Source organism: Aspergillus mulundensis (assembly GCF_003369625.1).
Source record: "Aspergillus mulundensis strain DSM 5745 chromosome Unknown scaffold_24, whole genome shotgun sequence".
Classification (NCBI taxonomy): Eukaryota; Fungi; Ascomycota; class Eurotiomycetes; order Eurotiales; family Aspergillaceae; genus Aspergillus; species Aspergillus mulundensis.
Genome location: NW_020797912.1, coordinates 199336 through 218741, shown reverse-complemented (window position 1 = coordinate 218741; position 19406 = coordinate 199336). Strand labels below are relative to the sequence as shown.

Below are 19406 nucleotides of genomic sequence, written 5' to 3'. Positions count from 1 at the left end.
TTTCGAGCTTCAACAATTCACCATTGTTCTGCTTTGTTCTGCTCTCATGCCTCGCTAGATATCTAAGAGTCTTAGATTAGAATCAATCTATCTTTGTTTGGCGCCACCTCCGCAATTGCTGAAATCTTACGCCGCGAGATGGCCGCGCTCGAGTCATAGCCGCTAAGCCGGTCGAGTTAGGCCATGCCTGCCCCCCTTTTCTCAGCCCTAACGTGGGTGCCAACTGCCAACAAACCTGGATGATAAGAGCAGTCGCATTGCTGGTGCTTCGCCACCTGCGTTGGTTTGACACGACTCGCGAGGACGGGAGGCAAAGCGGGCTTGAAAACCTTGAAACAACGAGGCCACTGTTTCGCGATAGCTGGATGTAAACAACTTGTTTCCAATCGAATCGCATCCGTCTCGACCCGGCTTAAGAATGAGGCGACCTAGACTACCGTGTGGTGTGCGGATTGCGAAGAATTTTATTAGCCTTGACAGTAAAGTGAGGCGATAGACGGCCATAATCTGCCGCTCCTCATTCGCGTGCCGTGCTGGAGAAACCAGCCACATGATTCTCCAGACTTTCACTCCGTACGCCGTCCTTGAATGACCTCGCCATCAATCCGTCGAGCGGGCATCAGGATATCCAAGGCTTGACGGGGAAAACATGCCTGAAGCGGTCATGCTCACGGTGAATTGCACAATATGCCTGTCATTTTTGCTATAACCACCATCCCGGGGCGGCGTAACCACCCACAGGATGTTACTCTGCCGGTGATCCCTCGAACTCGTCGCCACAAATCGGCGATCCCCATGCGCGTAGGTTGTTGCAGCATTACTTTCTACGGAGTATTGCAATTGAGGCTTCGACCGCCATGCAGCATTTAGTCATGACTTGGCTCCCGGTTGGTAAACCCGTTCGAAAACGGCGTGTAACGCGATATCATGATATCACAAATCCCCAGGAGTCGCCCGCAATTCTCCATTATCGCTGAACCGAAATGTCGGTGACGAGAATGGGTCTCCGCTGGGGCTACGGAGTATAATTATAGACTTCAACTCAATTGCTCGGGAAGGCCGCGATCAGCCAACTCACACAGAGCCGGAGCTGAACTCTGAAGCGTGGTAAGCAGACGAAATCAGAGTGAGAAGGCAACAAATCGAGAAAGTCAAGCGTTTTGGTAAAAGGAAATGTAGTCGACATTGGAACGGAACGAAGCCGGTCGGCATCTTCCGAGACAGTGGAGGAGCCGAGATTCGACCCAGAATCGATGATGCTGAGCCCGCTGGTCAGTAGTGGTAACTTGGTAAGGCGACAAAGTACTCCGTCCGCTGGCCGGATGGGATGAGCCTGTCAGGAATGCAGAGGTGATTGCTTTTTCGATGCGCATCCTCATGCTTCAGTCTCCAATTGTGCTCTGGCTGCAGCAGCACGGTAAGGTGCATCCAAACGCCCTAGGACCATCCTTCGAGGACGGACCGGTATAGGAGTCACATTCCAGCTTAAGGTTCTCGCAGTCCTGTTTTCGGATAGGGGCATAAGTTTGTGTCCAGCACACTTCTTGGCCTCCATTCCGCTGGCCGTCGCCTCCGGTCTCATCAGCGCTCAGCAGGGATTCCACTTGCAAGTCAGGGCGGCCACAGATCCATCTTTGCTTCTGCTTCTGGCTCTCTGAGTCTCTGATCGTCCCTGAGGCCGCTTGCAGACAAAGCCTCACCTTTTTATCTCCCCTTCTCTCTTTTCTCAGTCCTTTCTTTTTAATTCTTGATTCTAGCAACTTGGTTCCAGGTTTCTCTGATAATAATCGGCCCGTCGCATTCCAATTGCTGTTCTCATCCTCCTAATCATAACCCCCAACCACACTTGTCTGATCTCAGTAATAATAGACCTTTGTCTCTATATCCATCCGCTATATCTGCTGTTACTGTTTTGATATTCAGAACAGAGTAGTAGTATGTCTCCTTTACCTTGTCATTGGTCTATATCAGAGCGCCTCGTCCTACTCCGTACTCCTGGCTCCTTCCCTGTGCTCCTCTGACTGATCTGCTGAAGTCCTATACAAGCAGTCGCCGCCAGCGCTTTGTTTGCTGCTCTTTGACCTATCCGCACTCTGCCTGCATCTTCCCTTTTATTAATTGCTCTTCGCTTCCTTCCCTCCTTTCTCTTTACCAACTCTTCAGGCCTCTTCTGTCGTTGCTGCTTTTCTCATATTCCCTCTACGTTTCAATCAGATAGCTCCTGTTGGAAAGGAGAGAGCGAGCGAAAAGCAGCGGGAGATATTTCGCACTATCATCCATTATTCTGGCATAATCATTGCCTTTCTGGGAAGCCGATTGGCGATCAATCACTCCTATCTGCAGGTAAGTTTTGGCCATCTCACTACCCCTGCCTTACATTGTTTCTCCCCTAAACCAGGCAAGGACTGACCGAAGGGCTTCTCTGGGAAGGGATTCTATTCTCCTCGGTTGATCGACCCGACAACGGGGTAAGGGTCACTGACAGTGCCTTGCGTCCGTAAAGAGGACATGCTCGTGACCCTGACAACTCCTTAGCGTGCTACTACCATTCTTGGGCTTTATTCTCCTTTGTTTCCAGGTTCTCCTGCTACCTCCGCAACCTTGCCCTCCACCGCTACTCGGGTTTTCGTGAGTCAGGCGCGAATGCAAGATGGACCTCCAAAAGACCAAGGAAGCCCGTCGTCGGGACGCACCGGGAAAGCAAGAGGAGGGCTCGGAGTGTCCGCGGGAACCCTATAACGGAAAAGGTCACTCTAAAGAGTCACCCAAAGCCAACTCTCTAAGTCGCGGCTCAGACTCGAGGAATTCAAACGAATCTGCAAATGGAGATCGTCGACAGCAGAAGGAGTTCTACCCTCAACCTACTGGCCAGCCCTCGCTGACGCTGGCGCCGAGCTCGTCCATGACCCCGCAATGCGGACACTCACCATCCTCAAAGGCCATTGAGATTCCTGCGGCTTTGGGTCTCGATCCTAAGGAGACGAATCTGTTGATTGCAGCAAACAGGTATCCTCCGGTCACCAAGGGCACGTTGAGCGAGCTTGATCTACCTTGCATCATGAGCAACATCAATCTCCGCATGGATGCCAACTTCGACCGCGACCTTCATTTCAAACCTGATCTCGACGGCGAGAAAGGCAGAAAAAAACGAAAGGATGCTGCAGACTATTGGGATGCGATGGCTACTGAGATCAAAGTTTATGCGTTCTGCGCATGCTGCGGAGTGGATGACAAGTCTGAGAGCCATCACAACGAAAGACCAAGCTTTGAGCCCCGACTTCCAGGCCTTTTCGAGACCCTGCAAGACGTCCTTAAAACCCTGGTTCCGGAGCGCGACCATCCTAGTATCATGCAGAATCTTGAGGTTCCTCTATTGATGCAGCAGATTCAGAAAGGAGTCCTTGACATGGTGGGGATTGCGAAATGGCTTGCGGCGCTGCTCAAGACACATTGCGCGCCGATGCGAGACGAATGGGCGGATAGTATGGTGAAGCAGATTACCTCGGGGTCGCAGTCACAGAACGCGGCGGAGATTGTCCGCGGTCTTCAAACCTTGTTTGCAATCTTGGAGGCTATGAAGCTGGATGTCGCCAACCACCAGATCAAGGCGTTTCGTGTTCTTCTCATCGAAGATACCATTCCATTTCTCCAGGAGTACTTCAGAAGTAAGATTGCAAAAGGCGAGTTTGAGGTCGAGTCTTCTCAACTTTGGTACCAGGATCTTAAAGAACGCCAGCTGCGCAGGATGGAGGACGCCGCACAAACCGATAGCTTTGGGCCGCTTTCTCTTCTTTTTCAGGGGTTAAGTGAATGCTTGCTACAATTCCATAGCCCTGATGCATTCCCGGACACCTTTGCCTTTGATTCAGAGCGGCTATGGCAACTGCGAGGCGGATTGCAGAACGCCATCAATCTCGAAATTTGCTGGTACATCTTCCAACTTTACATTCATTCTCGGAAACGGTACCTTCACGCTCCGACCCAGACATACGCTACCTTTCGGTCTCGCATTGGGACATTGATGGAGGAGACTGAGGATTGCATTAGGGGATCCCCCCCTTGGTTGAAGAACGTGCGGTATATCGCCTTGGAAATTGCGCGGCTTGCCACGGAATGCTGTGGTGACGCCCATATCTCCGACGATATCATTGGTCCAATTGAGGGCTCGCTCGAATGGCATCTGTCGAACGAGTATGGCCTGTTCCAGCTCTTCCAGGGTTCTCTTCGAGAGAAGCTGCTGAAGGCCACATTCATTACGGCTAAGCGATACCTGAACATGTCGCCGCTTGCCATTTGCGAGAATCAGCGGCCATGTGCTCAGACGGCCGACCAACACTACGATATAGAGCGCATTGCGACAAGATTAGCGCACATCGGCGTGCTGCACTGGAAAGTGTGGGCGCCCATGCTCTATGTGCGCGAGAGCGTGCCATTGACCGAAGAGTCTATCTTCCCGTCCGAAGCCGAGATAACAATGACCATAACATACGATCGCCTCCCGTTTTAGTCCGTGACGACCGAAGGCATCTGCAGAGTAAATCATCAACCCATCCTTTATCTCTTTATGATTGCGGTTTAGCGTCTTGCATGGCAATTGCAGGTCTGGCGTCAGGGCATATATTATCTTGGCGGCGTCGTTTCGGGCATTGCTGTTGGAATAGAAAGCATTCTTGAGTTATACTTATGTGTGATAATAATACGCACCGCAAGGCTACAATAATATATTATCTTCACTGAACGTTCAAAGTTTTATGTCCTAAGCTCGGCGTAATTCCGTATTTATATATTTGACTTATGTAATCGCCCTGCACGGATAAATTAAATAGTTCAACATTTGGTTTGAGATATCGAAATACTAGCGAGAAATCTTCCCTTCAAGTATCGCAAGTACTTTGGCGCAAAACAAATGCGTCTCACCCTGCATCCCCTGGGAAGATCTAAACTAAAGTCATCCTCTCAAATACTCAATCATTATGCAACATCTACATCCCCATTCCCGTGGCTTTCAACCCTGAAAACAAAACAACTCCAGCATCTAGCTCAGAGGACAGGCCTCCCCAGATCAGGCACCAAGGCTGTTCTCTTGGAGGGGCTGGAGCGGGGACTGGAGCTCTATCAAGAGCAACATGGGCGAGAGGTGGCTTCGAGCAATGAGACGGCCAAGGCCAATGGAAGGAAGGGGGGAAGGAAGGAACAGGGCAAAGTGCTGAGAATCCTCAGCATCGACATGGGGATCCGGAACCTGGCATTCGCGGTCTTGAATGTGCGTGGGTCTGGCCCGGATTCTTTCCCTGGAACGTTAATCGAGATGTTACGAGAAAGCAAGTCCAAGCCAGCGTCCGAGCAGAGAGCTGCAAAGGGAAAGGTGGATATCAGTCTGGAAGCCTGGCGACGTGTCTCTCTTCCACTAGACAGAGGGCTTTCGGTTGCGGAGTTCGAGCGGTACCTTGATACCTCTATATTCCCAACCTCAAACACAATCTCTTCATCTCCAGCCGAATCTACAGACGTCGTTACGGATGACACCCCATCACCCACTGGCCAAAAGGCAAAGGGGAAAGCAGAGAAAGCCCCCTTTTCCCTTCCCATCTACGCAACTCACGCGCACAGCGTCATATCCGCCATGTTGGCCAAGTATAACCCGACACACGTGCTGATTGAGCGACAGCGATTCCGGTCTAGTGGCGGGTCCGCGGTGCAGGAGTGGAGTTTACGCGTCGGTGTGTTTGAGGGGATGCTTTGGGCTGTGTTGCATTCCTTGAAGATGCAGCAGCACCAGCAGCAAAGATCGGCTCAAAAGATGGGGCCGGAGGTTATCGCGATTGAGCCGGCGAGGGTGGGGAGATTCTGGGGTCCTCCTACTACCTCTTCTGCTTCCGGCTCTGATGTTGATCCTGGCTCGGACGATGGCACTGCAAAGAAAAAGAAGAAAACGGGCAGCAGTCGTGAAGGCAAGAAACTCAAAATTGACCTCGTCGGATCATGGCTAGAGAACAATCTCTTTTCATTTCCAACCCACAGTGATAGCGAAACTGTCCGGCCGTGGGTAGACGCTTACATGGCGAAGTGGAAGAAGACTACCAAGCCAAGAGCAAAGTCCAAAACCAAAGCAGCCCGGTCATCAGTGTCAGATTTAGGTGCAGGTGCCGGTGCAGCTGACATCGACATTACCAAACTCGACGACATGGCCGATTGCCTCGTTCAGGGCGTGACGTGGCTCGAGTGGGAAGGGATGAAGAAAAGGGTTGTGCGTGATGGGATAGGGGCCGTCGTTGTTGGTGTTGATGCTCCGCCCTGATTCGGCGGATGCTAGCTGGACTGTTGTGGTGTGCTTGCGAGCTGTTTTTGACGCGTTGTGATACCCCTGATGTAAGGACATTTCTGTTGAGCGACCTGATGTGGAGCTGATTGGGATATACTGCGATACACTATATGTAGGATAAATATATCATCGATAGAAGCAGGGTGCATGGTTAGAGCAAACCGTAGGTACAGACCTTACCACATACATCATTTAATTTACGGTTTAGACTACAAATAAGTAAAGTGTATGTAGTGCAATATTGACGGATATAATTGACGGTCGTCAATCGTGAACGGTGGCTTTTAACATACATACATAGAAGTATAGAAAAAAGAGTTGGTCAAAGCGTAGAACCTAAGATTCTACCAGAAGAAGTGAAGATAATCGCAGAGAACGTACGACGATAAGGAAACAAATCTAAATGATGCTGAAAACTGTCAAGAAATGGTAACCATGCCAGTATTCCCTGAATACTCGAGCCATGCCACTCCTGTTGCTTGAACATTCAAGCGTTTAGACGTTGCGGCGGCGCCAGTGGGTGGGGTAGGGCTGACGGCTGGCGGTTACGAAACCAGAGGGCTTAGGGCTCGGGGTAGGGGAGGCGCTGCCGAATGGAGGGCGGGGAAAAGGCGAAGGAGTGGAAGAAGGAATGATGCTAGGGGAAGCGGTGCTCTCCTCTTCCTCATCCTCGTCGTACTCGTCGCAGTCCTCGTCGTCCTCATCCTCGTCATCGTCATCGCTAGAGCCGCTGGAGCCGGATCCAGGCGAAGAAGTTTGTTCAGGGCTTGCGCTGGAGATACTGGAGATCTGGAGATTGGTGTCGGGCGAGGTGTAGGTAGCAGCAGCGGTGGGGTTCGCAGTCTAGATCATTAGCAGATGATTTGTGGAAGGTCATATTCAACGTACCACGGTGACGGTGAAGGATTCGGTAACGGTAACGGTTTCCGGAGCGCAGGTCTCAGAGTCGGAGCCTCCAGAGCTAGAGTCGGAGCCGGAGCCAGAACCAGAACCGGAGCCGGAGCCGGAGCCAGAGCCGGCGGTCTCAGAGGCAACAGGGGTGACAGTGTAGACTGCGGTAGTAGTGGAGGTCATGGTAGTGTCAGCCCCAGAGCCAACAGCGTCTGCACCTGTGGGAGTCTGGATTGGCGGTCAGCGTTGCTAATTTATCATATGCAGGGGAATACTCACGGCGTAGACAGTCTGAGTGCGAGTGGATGTCTTGTGGATGGTGGTCGTGACGACACTGGTCACAGTACCCTCAGTCGTGGTGTAAGTAATGGTCTCATAATCGGAGGCAGCGCCAGTGGTTGCTGGGACCTGGGTAGTACCAGTGCCCGTGGCAGTCACAACGCTCGTCGAAGTAGATCCGTTCTCCGTGATGGTGACCGTAACAACTTCGGTGCTGACAGGGGGCTGGGCGGTGGCTGTGACAACAGTGGTGGAGGCACTGCCGTTCTCAGTGTAGGTGACAGTCACGGTCTCGGTAGAAGGAGCACCAGTAACGTAGGCAGTGCTGGTAGCCGTAGGGCGGTCGATGGTGGTGGTCACAACACTGGTGATGGTGCTTCCGGTCAAGGTGTAGGTGATGGTCACGCAGTCCTCGGTAGAAGTGGGAGTGGCAGTAGCCACTGGGCGAGTGACGGTGGTCGTAACAACACTGACGGTGGTGCTTCCGGTCAAGGTGTAAGTGAGAGTAACACACTCTTCAACGGGAGCTGGGGTTGGGGTTGGGGTCACGACAGCGCTGCTAGAGCTTGGGCGGATCAGGGGAATGCTGCTGCTAGACTGGGGGATGACGCCAGAGCTGGGTACGGAAACAGGTGCGGAAGGAGTCTCAGGCGCAGGGACAACAGGAGCAGACGGGGTCTCTGGCACAGGAACAACGGGTGCAGAGGGGGACTCGGGAACAGGAACAGCGGAGGTCTGCTGAGGGACAGGCGTGACAGCAGACGGGGTCTCAGGCGCAGGAACAACAGGCGCAGAAGACTCGGGGACAGGAACAGCAGAAGTCTCCTCAGGAACCGGAGTAACAGCAGAAGGGGTCTCGGGCACAGAGACAACAGGAGTCTCAGCAGGAGCCGAAGGAACCGGAGTCTCCTCAGAAGCAGAAGAGACGGAAGTCTCGGCCTCTGGAACAGGCGCAGTCTCAGTTGAAGCCTCAGGGGTTGGGAAGACGGTCACATAGTCCGTCGTAGCCGGGGTTGTCGTGGTCTCACTGCCACTGCCGCCAGGCCTGACAGCCCTGCGGTGGAAGAGGTTGTCATGGGCACGGTGGCCGTGGGTAGCCTCGCTGGCCACAGCCAAGGCACCCAGAAGGGCAACAGAGAGCTTGGGAGCAAAACGCATTGCGGACGACAGTCAATGTCTTCTGGTAGAGAGAGAGAGCGGCTCGAGTGTTGTAGAGAGCGGAGCGAGAGCGAAATCAATTCGCTGAAGCAGGCTGAATGAGTGACTGGAAGGAATGAACGTGTCTCTGACACTGAGAGAGTGGAAGCGAGAGAATGCTCTGCCGGAGAGAACTCGAAGCGATGAGGAGGGGAAGAGGGAGAAGAAAAAGAAGGAGAGAGGGAGGAGAGGAAAGCGTTGCCTGGCGCGGCGTTTGATTAAATCTGGAGACGGCCAGATCTGAGACGCCCCAATGGCCAGACCTTAATATTACGGCGGACTGTCCTACGCGCGGAGTATATCCTTGTCTTTTTTACAGGCCGATGCTAGCAATATTAATTGGGATCTCTTATTGTCCCGTATGCTCGGCCATGGCTCTAGCGATGTTGATTGATGCGCTGCTGCGACTCTTAGTCTGAGGGCACAGCAATAAAGTCGTGACTACTGAGAGGCACACTAGGGAATAGAGTCCGAGGCCCCGGTGGGAGGCCGTTTGGCTCGTTTCATCTCGCCATTTCGACCCCACCGTGCTTCATCAGCTCATCTCCTGAACCTGCCGAGCGCTGGCAACGGGGGTCACCGCTGTTCATTTTTGAGATGACACACCCCTGCTCGCTTGTCTGAGATCCTGTTGTTAATCTTGAACGAGGATCGACTGCAGATACCAGACCACACTGTTGTCGATCATGACAATCAGCCGTCCATATCGGAGTGGAGATATGGTGATGAGTCTGATGTCCAAACTCTCAGGCACGGTCTGCGACTGTGGCAGTATGGCATATGCCCCTAATATCTCCGTCCCTGCATATGTTCCTGACATGGCATCGACGGGATTGATCTCGGCGCCTTGGCCATGTTACCGTTGAATGCTGACATGTGCGCCAGCGTTTCAAGCGGCAGGACTGGGGCCAGCTTATATTCGTGGTTATTATAACTCAGCCACATCATCTTGCAAGAAAGCCAATTGCAGGCTTGCATTCGACATCTAATTTCCACTTGTCGTCCATGGAATTGGACAGGAGGTGCCGGCGCCTACGGGGTACATCGAATGGCTTTGGGAGTAGTTACCGACTGCTTGGATATGCATCTGTCATAGTTCCGATACCAGCTTTGAACTTACTGACTGTTTCATTTGCAGAGTCATTACATAGAACCATGAAGTCCTCAATTTACCACGTTTTCATCCTGAAACCCCCGTCCCAAGGGTATGTATCAATCTCATCATAGCGCCCGCGGCGTCCGCAGCTGCGGTTGAGACTCAAATGCCCCGCACGGGAGAATATACTCACCCTGCGACTTCCGACGAATCACCTCGGCTTCATCAACAATGGACTCCTCGCTCGAGACGTTCCGGACTAGACGGGCACAGTACAGTTCAGCCCTGAAACGCTTCCTCGACTCCCCAAAGGACTTCGAGATCATCACGTCGGTATCCCATGGCGGCGCTGGACCCCGCGCCCCGTCATCTTCAGAAGTCCTGCATGTTCTGGATTCATCATTCAACCCCCCAACTCTCGCCCACCGCCGCATTGCGTGCTCTGCCGTCTCAGAGAGCAGGGATCAGCCTTGTCGCGTTCTTCTCTTACTCGCAACCCAGAATGCCGATAAGCCCTCCAAACCAGCCTCTTTCGAGGACCGCTTGATCATGATGCAGCTCTGCGCCCAGGAGGTCCTAACGTTTCTAGAATCGGAGATGCCGGCTGCAGATCTTCCTGTCGTTGATATCGGTGTAACGAAGAAGCCTTACTTTGTGGACAAAGCAACGGCGATCGAGGCTGCGGGTGTGTATCCCGAGGGCACTCGGCAGGTCCATCTCACCGGCTACGATACTCTGATCCGGATCTTCAACACCAAGTACTATCCACCGGAGCATAGTCTCATGCCGCTGGAACCATTCCTCTCCAAGCACAAGTTGCGGGTGACAATACGCCCGGACGATGAATGGGGTGATAAAGCTGAGCAGGAAGACTATGTTGCCGACCTAGCCCGGGGAGGGCGAGAGAACGAGGGAGGCAAGCGAGAATGGGCTCAGCAGATCCAACTTGTGGAAGGAAGAAGGGCCGAAGAGCGAGCCGTAAGCTCGACAAAGGCGCGAGAAGCTGCCCAGACAAACCCGCAAGACCTCGACTGGTTGGTACCGGTAACGGTTCGAGACTTCATCCTCTCAGAGCAGCCATACTCGGAGTAACTCGCTTGAAGAGACAAATAGAAGTTGATCCCCTCCAAAATGGTAGTACATAAATATCAATACCCAACCAAACACCAACCCATGCTCAACCGCATCTGATACGACCATATTATACATTCCTCCATGATCAGACAAATCCAGCGAGAAATCCGCCGAATTCACACTGATCTTTCATAACTTAAGCATCATCCTCTTCCTCTTCCTTCCCCAACATATATGCCAGCCCGCCACCAACCATATTAGTCAAACAAAGACCCATTGTCACTCCCCGCGTGATCCCTCGCGCACCCCATTTCTTCATGAACGGCTGTCGCCGGCGCCCCGCCAGCAGAAGGTAGAGACCTGACCAGGCGGCGCTCATTCCCGCGCTGTCTGTCTTGAAGCCTGAGATGTTCGCATAGCTGGTGAAGAGAAGGACTGGGGGGAAGAGCATCGGTAGCGTCTGGAATGGTCGCATGTATTGTGCTGTGATGAGGGATGCAAGGAGCGTTGGTGGAAAGGGGTTTTCTGTAGAAGTCAAGAGTTAGCTGCAAAGGTTCAAGGGAGTTTGGATTTGATGTGGTCGTCGAAGCTGTTGTTGCTTGCGATACTTACCTCCCCATGCTCTGAATTGCTGAACGAAGGTCTGTTTGGTCTTCTCCATTTTTGGTCGCTGGTCCGCCGTGGTATTTTGGACAAAAACTACTACTTCGATTGATCTTGAGAGTATTCCGTAGGATTATTGACGTATAGGAAGCGATGTATAGTTGAATAGAAGAAGACTTGTATAATTCACCGCCCAGAAGCAGCCCGGTGACGGCCGCTCAACGCCGAACGGCCTTAGCGCAGAACCGAACCTCAGTCTCACCACGTTTATCAATCGCCAGAACTCCGCCAACGCCAACGCCGGCACTCTCCACCTGTCATTCTACTTGCCGCTTCACTTACCATTGCTCTTGGGATATAAGGTTCTTGTGCATAGACTAAGAACAACATATATTCTTCCTCCGAATCCAACTGTCGCCATATAGCCAGCACGCTACAGATCGCGATATTCAGATCACAGACGGAGACGCAGCATTAGCCATCGTTAAGCCTTTGAGAAGGCTCACTCGATATGCCGTCGGCTACCGCATCTGGAGCTGACACAGGTGGCTCAGCGAATTCCCGAGCCCACAACCAAGGGAATCAGGACCGCAAATACACACCCGAGCAAAAGGCGGCCGTAATCAGGATACGAAAATGCAGCGCGACGGCGTTCTATGAGATTTTATCGGTTGAGAAGACGGCAACGGACAGCGAGATCAAGAAGGCATATAGGAAATTGAGTTTGGTCACTCATCCTGATAAGAACGGGTATGAAGGGGCGGATGAGGCGTTCAAAAGTGAGTGATATACTCGAATGGCAATTGATTTTGTTGGCTGCGGAATGCGTCTGACAAGGATTTCGGCTAGTGGTCTCGCGCGCGTTCCAAGTCTTGTCGGATTCGGATAAGAGGTCGAGATATGATAAGTTTGGCGGGGATCCTGATAGTAGGTTCCAGCCGAGCGCTGGTCCTGCTGGTGCTGGTGCCTCGCCGTTCGGCGGCGGGTTCGGAGGTGGTGGTTTTCCTCGAGGAGGTGGTGGGTTTGAGGATGAAATCTCTCCCGAGGAGTTGTTCAATCGGTTCTTCAATGGTGGGCTTGGTGGTGGCTTTGGCCCGTTCGGTATGGTTGCTGTCTGCATTGTTTCTCCGCATCGTTTACTGACTAGATTGTAGGCGGTCCGCAGTTCGTTTTCAACATGGGAGGCGGGCCTGGCTTCAGGGTTCATCAGTTTGGAGGGACTCGACCTCGAAGGCGGCCTCGCGAAGATGCACAGCCCGAGCCTACGCCATCTGTCGCATCTATGTTCCGGCAGCTTCTGCCATTGATCCTCCTCTTTGTGCTCCCTTTACTTTCCTCCCTCTTCTCTAGTGGCTCTACACCTTCGGGCCCATCATATCGATTCGACCCTATTCCTCCTCATACGCAGCAACGGACAACACCCGAAATCAAGATAGACTACTTCCTCAACCCGAAAGATGTAACCGACTTCAGCTCCCGAGAATTCCGCAATCTGGACAAACAGGTGGAAGTCGACTATGTCAAAAAGCTCAGGTATGAGTGTGAAGGCGAGATTCTGGCCCGGGATCGCATGATCCAGGATGCGCAGGGCTGGTTCTTCCCTGATGTTGAGAAGATCAAAGAAGCTAGAGCAATGGAGCTGAAGAGTTGTCGGCGGTTAGATTCCTTACCGCTGAAGAGAAAGTACTAAGTGACGTGAGATGACTGCTTTGATACTCGATTCTATTTTAATTCTCGTTTGCGGTCGTCTAATGATCATTATTTTTCTTCATGTCATCTGGATAATAATGTAGATATTGGCGTTGCATGGATGGAACCTCAATTCAAGCTATGATTTCTTTGTGCCATCAAGCGCATAAAGGCAAGTGATGAAAAGAAAATGATGTATATTGAAAGTCACTAAATATAAAACCTTTCTCTAGATATAAAAGAAGAGAAGACACTTGGCTCGGAGTGATGTATTATTCACTCCTGCGGACTGCAACTCCGGCTCCAACTGACTTAGTAAGATTTCGTCGCTGCAGGCGAACCTCAACGATCATCACAGAAACTCTGTCTGGTGACTTGCATCTCGCTGCTTATACCCCGGTAGGCCCTTCGCTCTGTTGAATTTTGGGTCCTCGTCTCTTTTGGTCGTCTTTTTATATCATTCTTAACGGGCCTTACTACTTACCCTCTTTCACTCACTGCGAAACTCGGAAGCTCTCTACTCGGTGCGGTACCTGTATCGCTTCCCGGCCATCGAGTATGGGCGATAACATGTCCGAGGCGGATAAGGTTTGTTTGAACCTGCATAACCATTCCCAGTTTGTCTGAAACCGTCGATAACAACTCTTGTTCATAGATCCGCATGAAGCGTCTAGCAAAGCTTGCGAATTCGAATCCACCACAGTCCGCGGAACCGAGCAGTGAGCAGTCATCCTCAACCTCTACCCCTCAAACACAAACGCCAGAAGCGTCACGACCACAATCCAGCAAGAACAGTGCACCATCAACATCACAAACAGAACAAGAAGGATCAGAAGGGAAACGAATCAAGATCACGCCGACGTCCTCAGCGCCCGCCAAGCAGCGACCGCAATCCGGATCTGTGACGCCCGTTTCAAACACCCCGCCCCCGCCCAAGCAAGAAGATACACTTGAAGCATTTGAGGACCGGACATTGGGCGCAGTCTTCAAGTTGACGCTAGACCAGAACCGACAGACGGATATCCACGGGCAGAGATTGACGTTCCTTCCCGGCGTGCGGAGTGAACTGCAGGACCAGAATCTGAGCTTGCGCATCAGCGCCTCTGTCTTAGACCAGGCTCTGTTAGAAGCGGCGTCGAGTCAGCCTGATGGGAAACCCCTGGATTATCTACTGCCTTGCTGGAAGCGGGTGACGAGGCTGCATAAGGGCTTTCGGAAGGCTCGCGATGACGACCCTAAGTTTGGTGTGATTTGTGAGGCGCGGCGGCTTTGTATGAGCTATGCTCTGTTTGCTCTTACTATGCCGGAAATGTTTGGGTGCGCTTCATTCTTGCTGCGAAACAGGGATAGTTACTGACTAGCCTGTATAGATCCGAACCTAGCGGGCGATCGGCTCTCAAGCCGCATCTCCTTTTAGACCCGGAAGATGACAAGGGTGTGGATCTAGAGTTCTTAAGCGAGGCCGTCAAGCGGTTTGCGGAGGATGAGTCCGTCAAGCCTGCCTTTATTGCAGCTGTTGAGGAATTGAGTCGGGAGCTATCCTCGATGGGCATCAACGATGATTACAAGCCATACGTGACTGTACGTTCATCCGCTCTTTCTTTTTAACTTCTCTCAACTCTAGCAGGCCTTGCGAAACCTTGTCCGCCATTCCGCCATAGCTTCTGCTATCACAGAGTCGACCATTTTCAACGCGTCGCGGGATCCCGCTTCGTTCGAAAAGGAGACACTTCTCGGACCCTGGTTCCGCCTATCGCCTTTGCAAGGTGACGCGACGATGTCTTTCTTTTCGGCTCCTAAAACGCGGGACCAGGGTTACATCTTGAATGCCCAGCGGTCAATCCGCATGGTGCAAGAGTTGCTTGGCTCTGATATTCTTGACATCATCAACCATATGGTTAGAGCATCGGCAGAGGCGAGAAATAGGATTTTGGACTGGTTTGCGGCGGCTTTGAACATCAACCACAAGAGACGGGCAATGCAGGTCGACCCGGCCACTGTTTCTTCTGACGGGTTCATGTTCAATCTTACCACCTGTCTGGATCATCTCTGTCAACCTTTTATGGATGCGAACTTCACTAAAGTAAGTTCGTTCTGTGGAAACACAGACTCTAAGCTAACGACTTGTAAGATCGATAGAATTGATATCCAATATCTGCATCGAAACCCTCGTGTTGACATGCGCGATGAGACCAAAATCAATGCTGACCAGCACGCTTCGGATGCCTTCTACGCAAAGAAGGCTGAAGGCACAAACAACTTCATCACGGAAATTTTCTTTTTGACAGTAGCTGCCCATCATTACGGAAGTGAATCGCTAACCTCTAAACTCGACACTCTTGAAAGAGACCTGAAGCATATGGAAAGTACTCTGGTTAAACTGGAGGCAGAAAGGCATAAATGGTCGAGCAACCCAATGCAGCTGAGACTGTTCGAGACGCAATTGAAGAAGTATAAGGATAAACTAGACATGGGGCTCGCGTTGAAGTACAGTCTTCAAGGCGTATTATTCGATGATCAGTGGCAGTTCCGGTCTATGACATTCATGCGTTATGTTGTTGTTTGGCTGCTCAGAGTGGCCTCCGGCAAGAACTTTCCCAAAGAGCAGCTTGTTTTGCCTCTGCCAGAACAGCCGCCTGAAGTCTTCAAGTGCCTTCCTGAGTACTTTGTTGATGATATTGTCAGCAACTTCAAGTTCATCATGTGGTGCATGCCGCAGATTATCACGGCGACCCAAGGTGACGAGCTGGTTATGCTGTGCATTGCCTTTTTGGAGTGCTCAGAGTACATCAAGAATCCTTATCTTAAAGCAGGGCTCGTTTCGATCCTGTTTCGAGGGACATGGCCTCGCCCTGGTGGCGGAACGGGAGTCCTGGTTGACCTGCTCAACTCCATGCCCTTTGCTAATGAGTACTTGCTGCATGCTTGCATGAACTTTTACATTCAAGCCGAACACACGGGTGCCCATACCCAGTTCTACGATAAATTCAACATTCGGTACGAGATCTTCCAGATTATCAAGTGTGTCTGGCCCAATACGCTCTACCGCGCGAAGCTTCTCAACCAAGCCAAGCACCACCTGGATTTCTTCGTTCAGTTCGTCAACTTGCTTCTCAACGACGTTACATATGTGCTCGACGAGTCATTTGGCAGCTTCAAGACCATCTACAACACTCAATTGGAGCTGCGCACTGAAGGGGCCAGCATGGACCCGACAATCCGCCAGGAGAAGGAAGAGCGTCTTGCACAGGCCCAACGCAGCGCCAAGTCGTACATGCAGTTGACTAACGAGACCGTGGCCATGCTTAAGCTCTTCACAGAAGCTCTAGCAGAGTCGTTTACGATGCCCGAAATTGTTCAGAGATTGGCAGATATGCTAGATTACAACCTGGATGCCATGGTTGGCCCGAAGAGCTCCAACCTGCGAGTCGAGAACCTGCACGAATACGGGTTCAGACCACGTGCATTACTGAGTGAGATTGTGGATGTATATCTGAACTTGATGGGCAAGCAGAATTTCATTGTCGCCGTTGCTCGTGATGGACGCTCCTACAAGCCCGCCAACTTCGAGAAGGCCGCCGAGATCCTGCATAAGTGGAACCTCAAATCTCCCGAGGAGCTTAAGCGCTGGGATCAACTTCGACGGAAGGTCAAGGAAGCTAAGGAAGCGGATGAGCAAGAAGAAGAAGATCTTGGAGAGGTTCCAGATGAGTTCTTGGATCCTCTTATGTACACCCTGATGCAAGACCCTGTTATCCTCCCTGCGTCGAACATCTCTATCGACCGCTCAACCCTCCGTGCCCATTTGCTGAGCGACCCTCATGATCCCTTCAACCGAGTTCCACTGAAGATGGAGGACGTTACACCTGGTATGAATTTTTGCTTATTCTCTAAGGTTTACAGTTCGGCTAAGAGATCTCTAGATACCGAGCTCAAAGCGAAGATTGAGGAATTCAAGCGGCAAAAGACTGCAGAGCGGCGACAGGGGCAGCAGGCACAGGCTGATCCGATGGATACCTCCACGGGCTGAAGGACTACCAAATAGCATTCTGCAGTCTACGGAGGTAGGGAGTATATGACACAATACGATACTGATGCATGATGTCTTTGTTTTTTGTTTTTCTTTTGTAGAGCGGTCACGTGCGGCACTGACATCACGGATTTCATAAGCTTCGATCCGATCGATCTCGAACTACATCACCTAGCCTTGCTCCGACTTCAATTGTTTCTTCTACCCCGAGCTCTTGCACTTGACGTACCCTGCGAGCTCCGTATTATTTTCTCTTTTTGACATGGGTATTTGAGTACAGCCGAGTTTCTGGCGTGAACCGCAACAATTCTCCGAGTTGTATCATTCAATCGGGGCTACCCCGAACCACTTTACTCCGAGTATCTACTTTATCTTAGATCAAACCTTGAGCTAGCTTTCAAGTGCGGCTTTACTTACCAACCAAAACAATGGGGTCGTGTCTCTCCTCAACGCTCAATACCCTCTCTTCCCTACGAGACTTCATCATCCCAACCCCAGAGGCCTACGTAACACTCCTCAACATCTGGCAATACTTTCCCCTCGTATCACACCCAGCCCTTGGAACATCCCTGCCAAATACTAACAAACACCCAGGTCACGATAGCCCAATGGCTCACATCCTGGCATCCAGCGGGCAAAACCTCCTCCAACAATTCGATCTTCAATATCCCGGGCCGCATCGCCTGGTTCGCTATGGAGATTGTCGGCCCGGTTAATCTCATCTATATCCTCACAACGCTTCCCACCAAAGTACCAAACCTAAATATCCAGACTCTCCCGCTCCCAAATAAACTCGTTGCGTCGTTGTATGTGATCCATTACGTGAACCGGGCAATCATATCTCCATTCTTTGCAGCACCGAGCATGTCGCCTATTCATGTTTTTATTGCGGCATCGGCTGTGCTCTTCAACTGGATGAACTCCACTTGCCTTGCCTGTTGGCTTGTAGGGTACAATGTTACCACTGTGCCCGGGTACTATCCTTCCTTGGGGTTAACCTCGGCGCGGGCTTCAATGATGACGCCCGAGAAGGTCCTGGAGGATAGTCTTGCCAGTACAGCAGGGACATCACTGATGATACCGGCCGTTGGACTCGCCCTTTTTTCCATCGGAATGGCTGGGAATATCTACGCGGAGCGTACTCTGTTCGCGCTCCGCCGGGAAGCAGCAGACAAACAAGCGCACCAGACCGACGACGCAAAAGACGCACCAGAAGAAAAGAAGTCAAACAAATACCACAAAGTCTACACTATCCCCCCAAAATCCGGCCTCTTCGCCTCAATCCTCTACCCGCACTACGTCTTTGAGTGGCTCGAATGGACCGGCTTCACTCTCGTCGGCACAGCCGTCTTCCCTGCTCTCTCGCCGCCATCTTTAATCCCTGATGCTCTTAGTACGGCCTTCACAAGCACGACTGGCGGCATGCCAGGAATGGGCATGGGCATGGGCATGGGCGGCGCGTCGTCCGGCGTTGGATTCGGGCCTAGATCAACGCTGCGCCTTGCGCCCTGGCTTCTCCCTGCGGTTTGGGCGGCAGGGAAGATGGGTGTGCCTGTGCTGCCGTTGCCGGCGATGGTGTTTGTTGTCAATGCGGTGACTAATATGTTGCCGCATGCGCGGTGGGGAAGGAAGTGGTATGTTGAGAGGTTTGGGGAGGGAGAGGAAGGTGTTGGTGGGAGGGGAGCGGTTGTGCCGTTTGTTTCTTGGTTGTAGGGTGGAATATCCTGGAGCTTCTCTTACCTTTGTTTGTATATCAGAAAGGGACATTGTACAATAGTCATAACCTTGTGGATGGTATCTTGTTTGTGTTGACTACAAAGCAGATGTTAAGGGATTAACTAGCATCGAATCTCTCAAAATTTCCTTGCAAGGAAGGCGTTGTCGTCCAAGTCCAACAGTCAGGTAAGAAAGGCCAATTTTATAAGTTACGAAAATCAACCTACGAGTCGGCTTACAATGAAAGAAGGAAAGCAAGTATGAATGAAGTGAGAGGTAATGTATTGAACCTCTGGTGTGATATACACATTGTTGAAATATATGGACATCGGCCCAACCGGCCATCGCTCATGCTCCTGTAACCCCAAAGATGATTAAGAAATGAACCCATGCCAGGGGAATCATGTCGATGCTTGGCCAATGCCGATGTTGAATGTCGTAAAATGTTGAACTCCGTTACCCCCAGGATATCTCTAATATAACCCGAACCCATATGTTGAACTTTTGGT

At 51.6% G+C, this 19406-nt stretch overlaps 8 protein-coding genes across 8 annotated transcripts; 6 read left to right on the top strand and 2 right to left on the bottom strand.

The window, feature by feature from the left end:
• Positions 1-2650: 2650 nt before the first annotated feature.
• Positions 2651-4507, top strand: DSM5745_11353 (TCP11 family protein; the record flags this gene model as incomplete). The annotated part of the gene is made up of 1 exon (XM_026753369.1): positions 2651-4507. One exon carries the CDS (start codon positions 2651-2653, stop codon positions 4505-4507), a length of 1857 nt encoding a protein of 618 aa, XP_026598142.1.
• Positions 4508-5227: 720 nt separating this feature from the next.
• Positions 5228-6298, top strand: DSM5745_11352 (uncharacterized protein; the record flags this gene model as incomplete). The annotated part of the gene is made up of 1 exon (XM_026753368.1): positions 5228-6298. One exon carries the CDS (start codon positions 5228-5230, stop codon positions 6296-6298), a length of 1071 nt encoding a protein of 356 aa, XP_026598141.1.
• Positions 6299-6817: 519 nt separating this feature from the next.
• On the bottom strand, positions 6818-8650 carry DSM5745_11351 (uncharacterized protein; the record flags this gene model as incomplete). The annotated part of the gene is made up of 3 exons (XM_026753367.1): positions 6818-7165; positions 7211-7441; positions 7493-8650. The coding sequence occupies 3 exons, from the start codon at positions 8648-8650 to the stop codon at positions 6818-6820; spliced, it is 1737 nt and encodes a 578-aa protein (XP_026598140.1).
• A 1366-nt stretch (positions 8651-10016) lies between these two features.
• Positions 10017-10877, top strand: DSM5745_11350 (nicotinate-nicotinamide nucleotide adenylyltransferase; the record flags this gene model as incomplete). Its single annotated transcript, XM_026753366.1, has 1 exon — positions 10017-10877. One exon carries the CDS (start codon positions 10017-10019, stop codon positions 10875-10877), a length of 861 nt encoding a protein of 286 aa, XP_026598139.1.
• A 178-nt stretch (positions 10878-11055) lies between these two features.
• DSM5745_11349 (uncharacterized protein) lies at positions 11056-11520 on the bottom strand (the record flags this gene model as incomplete). The annotated part of the gene is made up of 2 exons (XM_026753365.1): positions 11056-11384; positions 11472-11520. The coding sequence occupies 2 exons, from the start codon at positions 11518-11520 to the stop codon at positions 11056-11058; spliced, it is 378 nt and encodes a 125-aa protein (XP_026598138.1).
• Positions 11521-11973: 453 nt separating this feature from the next.
• DSM5745_11348 (J domain-containing protein) lies at positions 11974-13152 on the top strand (the record flags this gene model as incomplete). Its single annotated transcript, XM_026753364.1, has 3 exons — positions 11974-12241; positions 12312-12563; positions 12617-13152. 3 exons carry the CDS (start codon positions 11974-11976, stop codon positions 13150-13152), a joined length of 1056 nt encoding a protein of 351 aa, XP_026598137.1.
• Positions 13153-13709: 557 nt separating this feature from the next.
• On the top strand, positions 13710-17181 carry DSM5745_11347 (ubiquitin-ubiquitin ligase UFD2; the record flags this gene model as incomplete). Its single annotated transcript, XM_026753363.1, has 6 exons — positions 13710-13739; positions 13807-14468; positions 14522-14732; positions 14779-15234; positions 15283-17020; positions 17075-17181. The coding sequence occupies 6 exons, from the start codon at positions 13710-13712 to the stop codon at positions 17179-17181; spliced, it is 3204 nt and encodes a 1067-aa protein (XP_026598136.1).
• Positions 17182-18198: 1017 nt separating this feature from the next.
• Positions 18199-18894, top strand: DSM5745_11346 (3-oxo-5-alpha-steroid 4-dehydrogenase family protein; the record flags this gene model as incomplete). Its single annotated transcript, XM_026753362.1, has 1 exon — positions 18199-18894. The coding sequence occupies one exon, from the start codon at positions 18199-18201 to the stop codon at positions 18892-18894; it is 696 nt and encodes a 231-aa protein (XP_026598135.1).
• Positions 18895-19406: the final 512 nt, after the last annotated feature.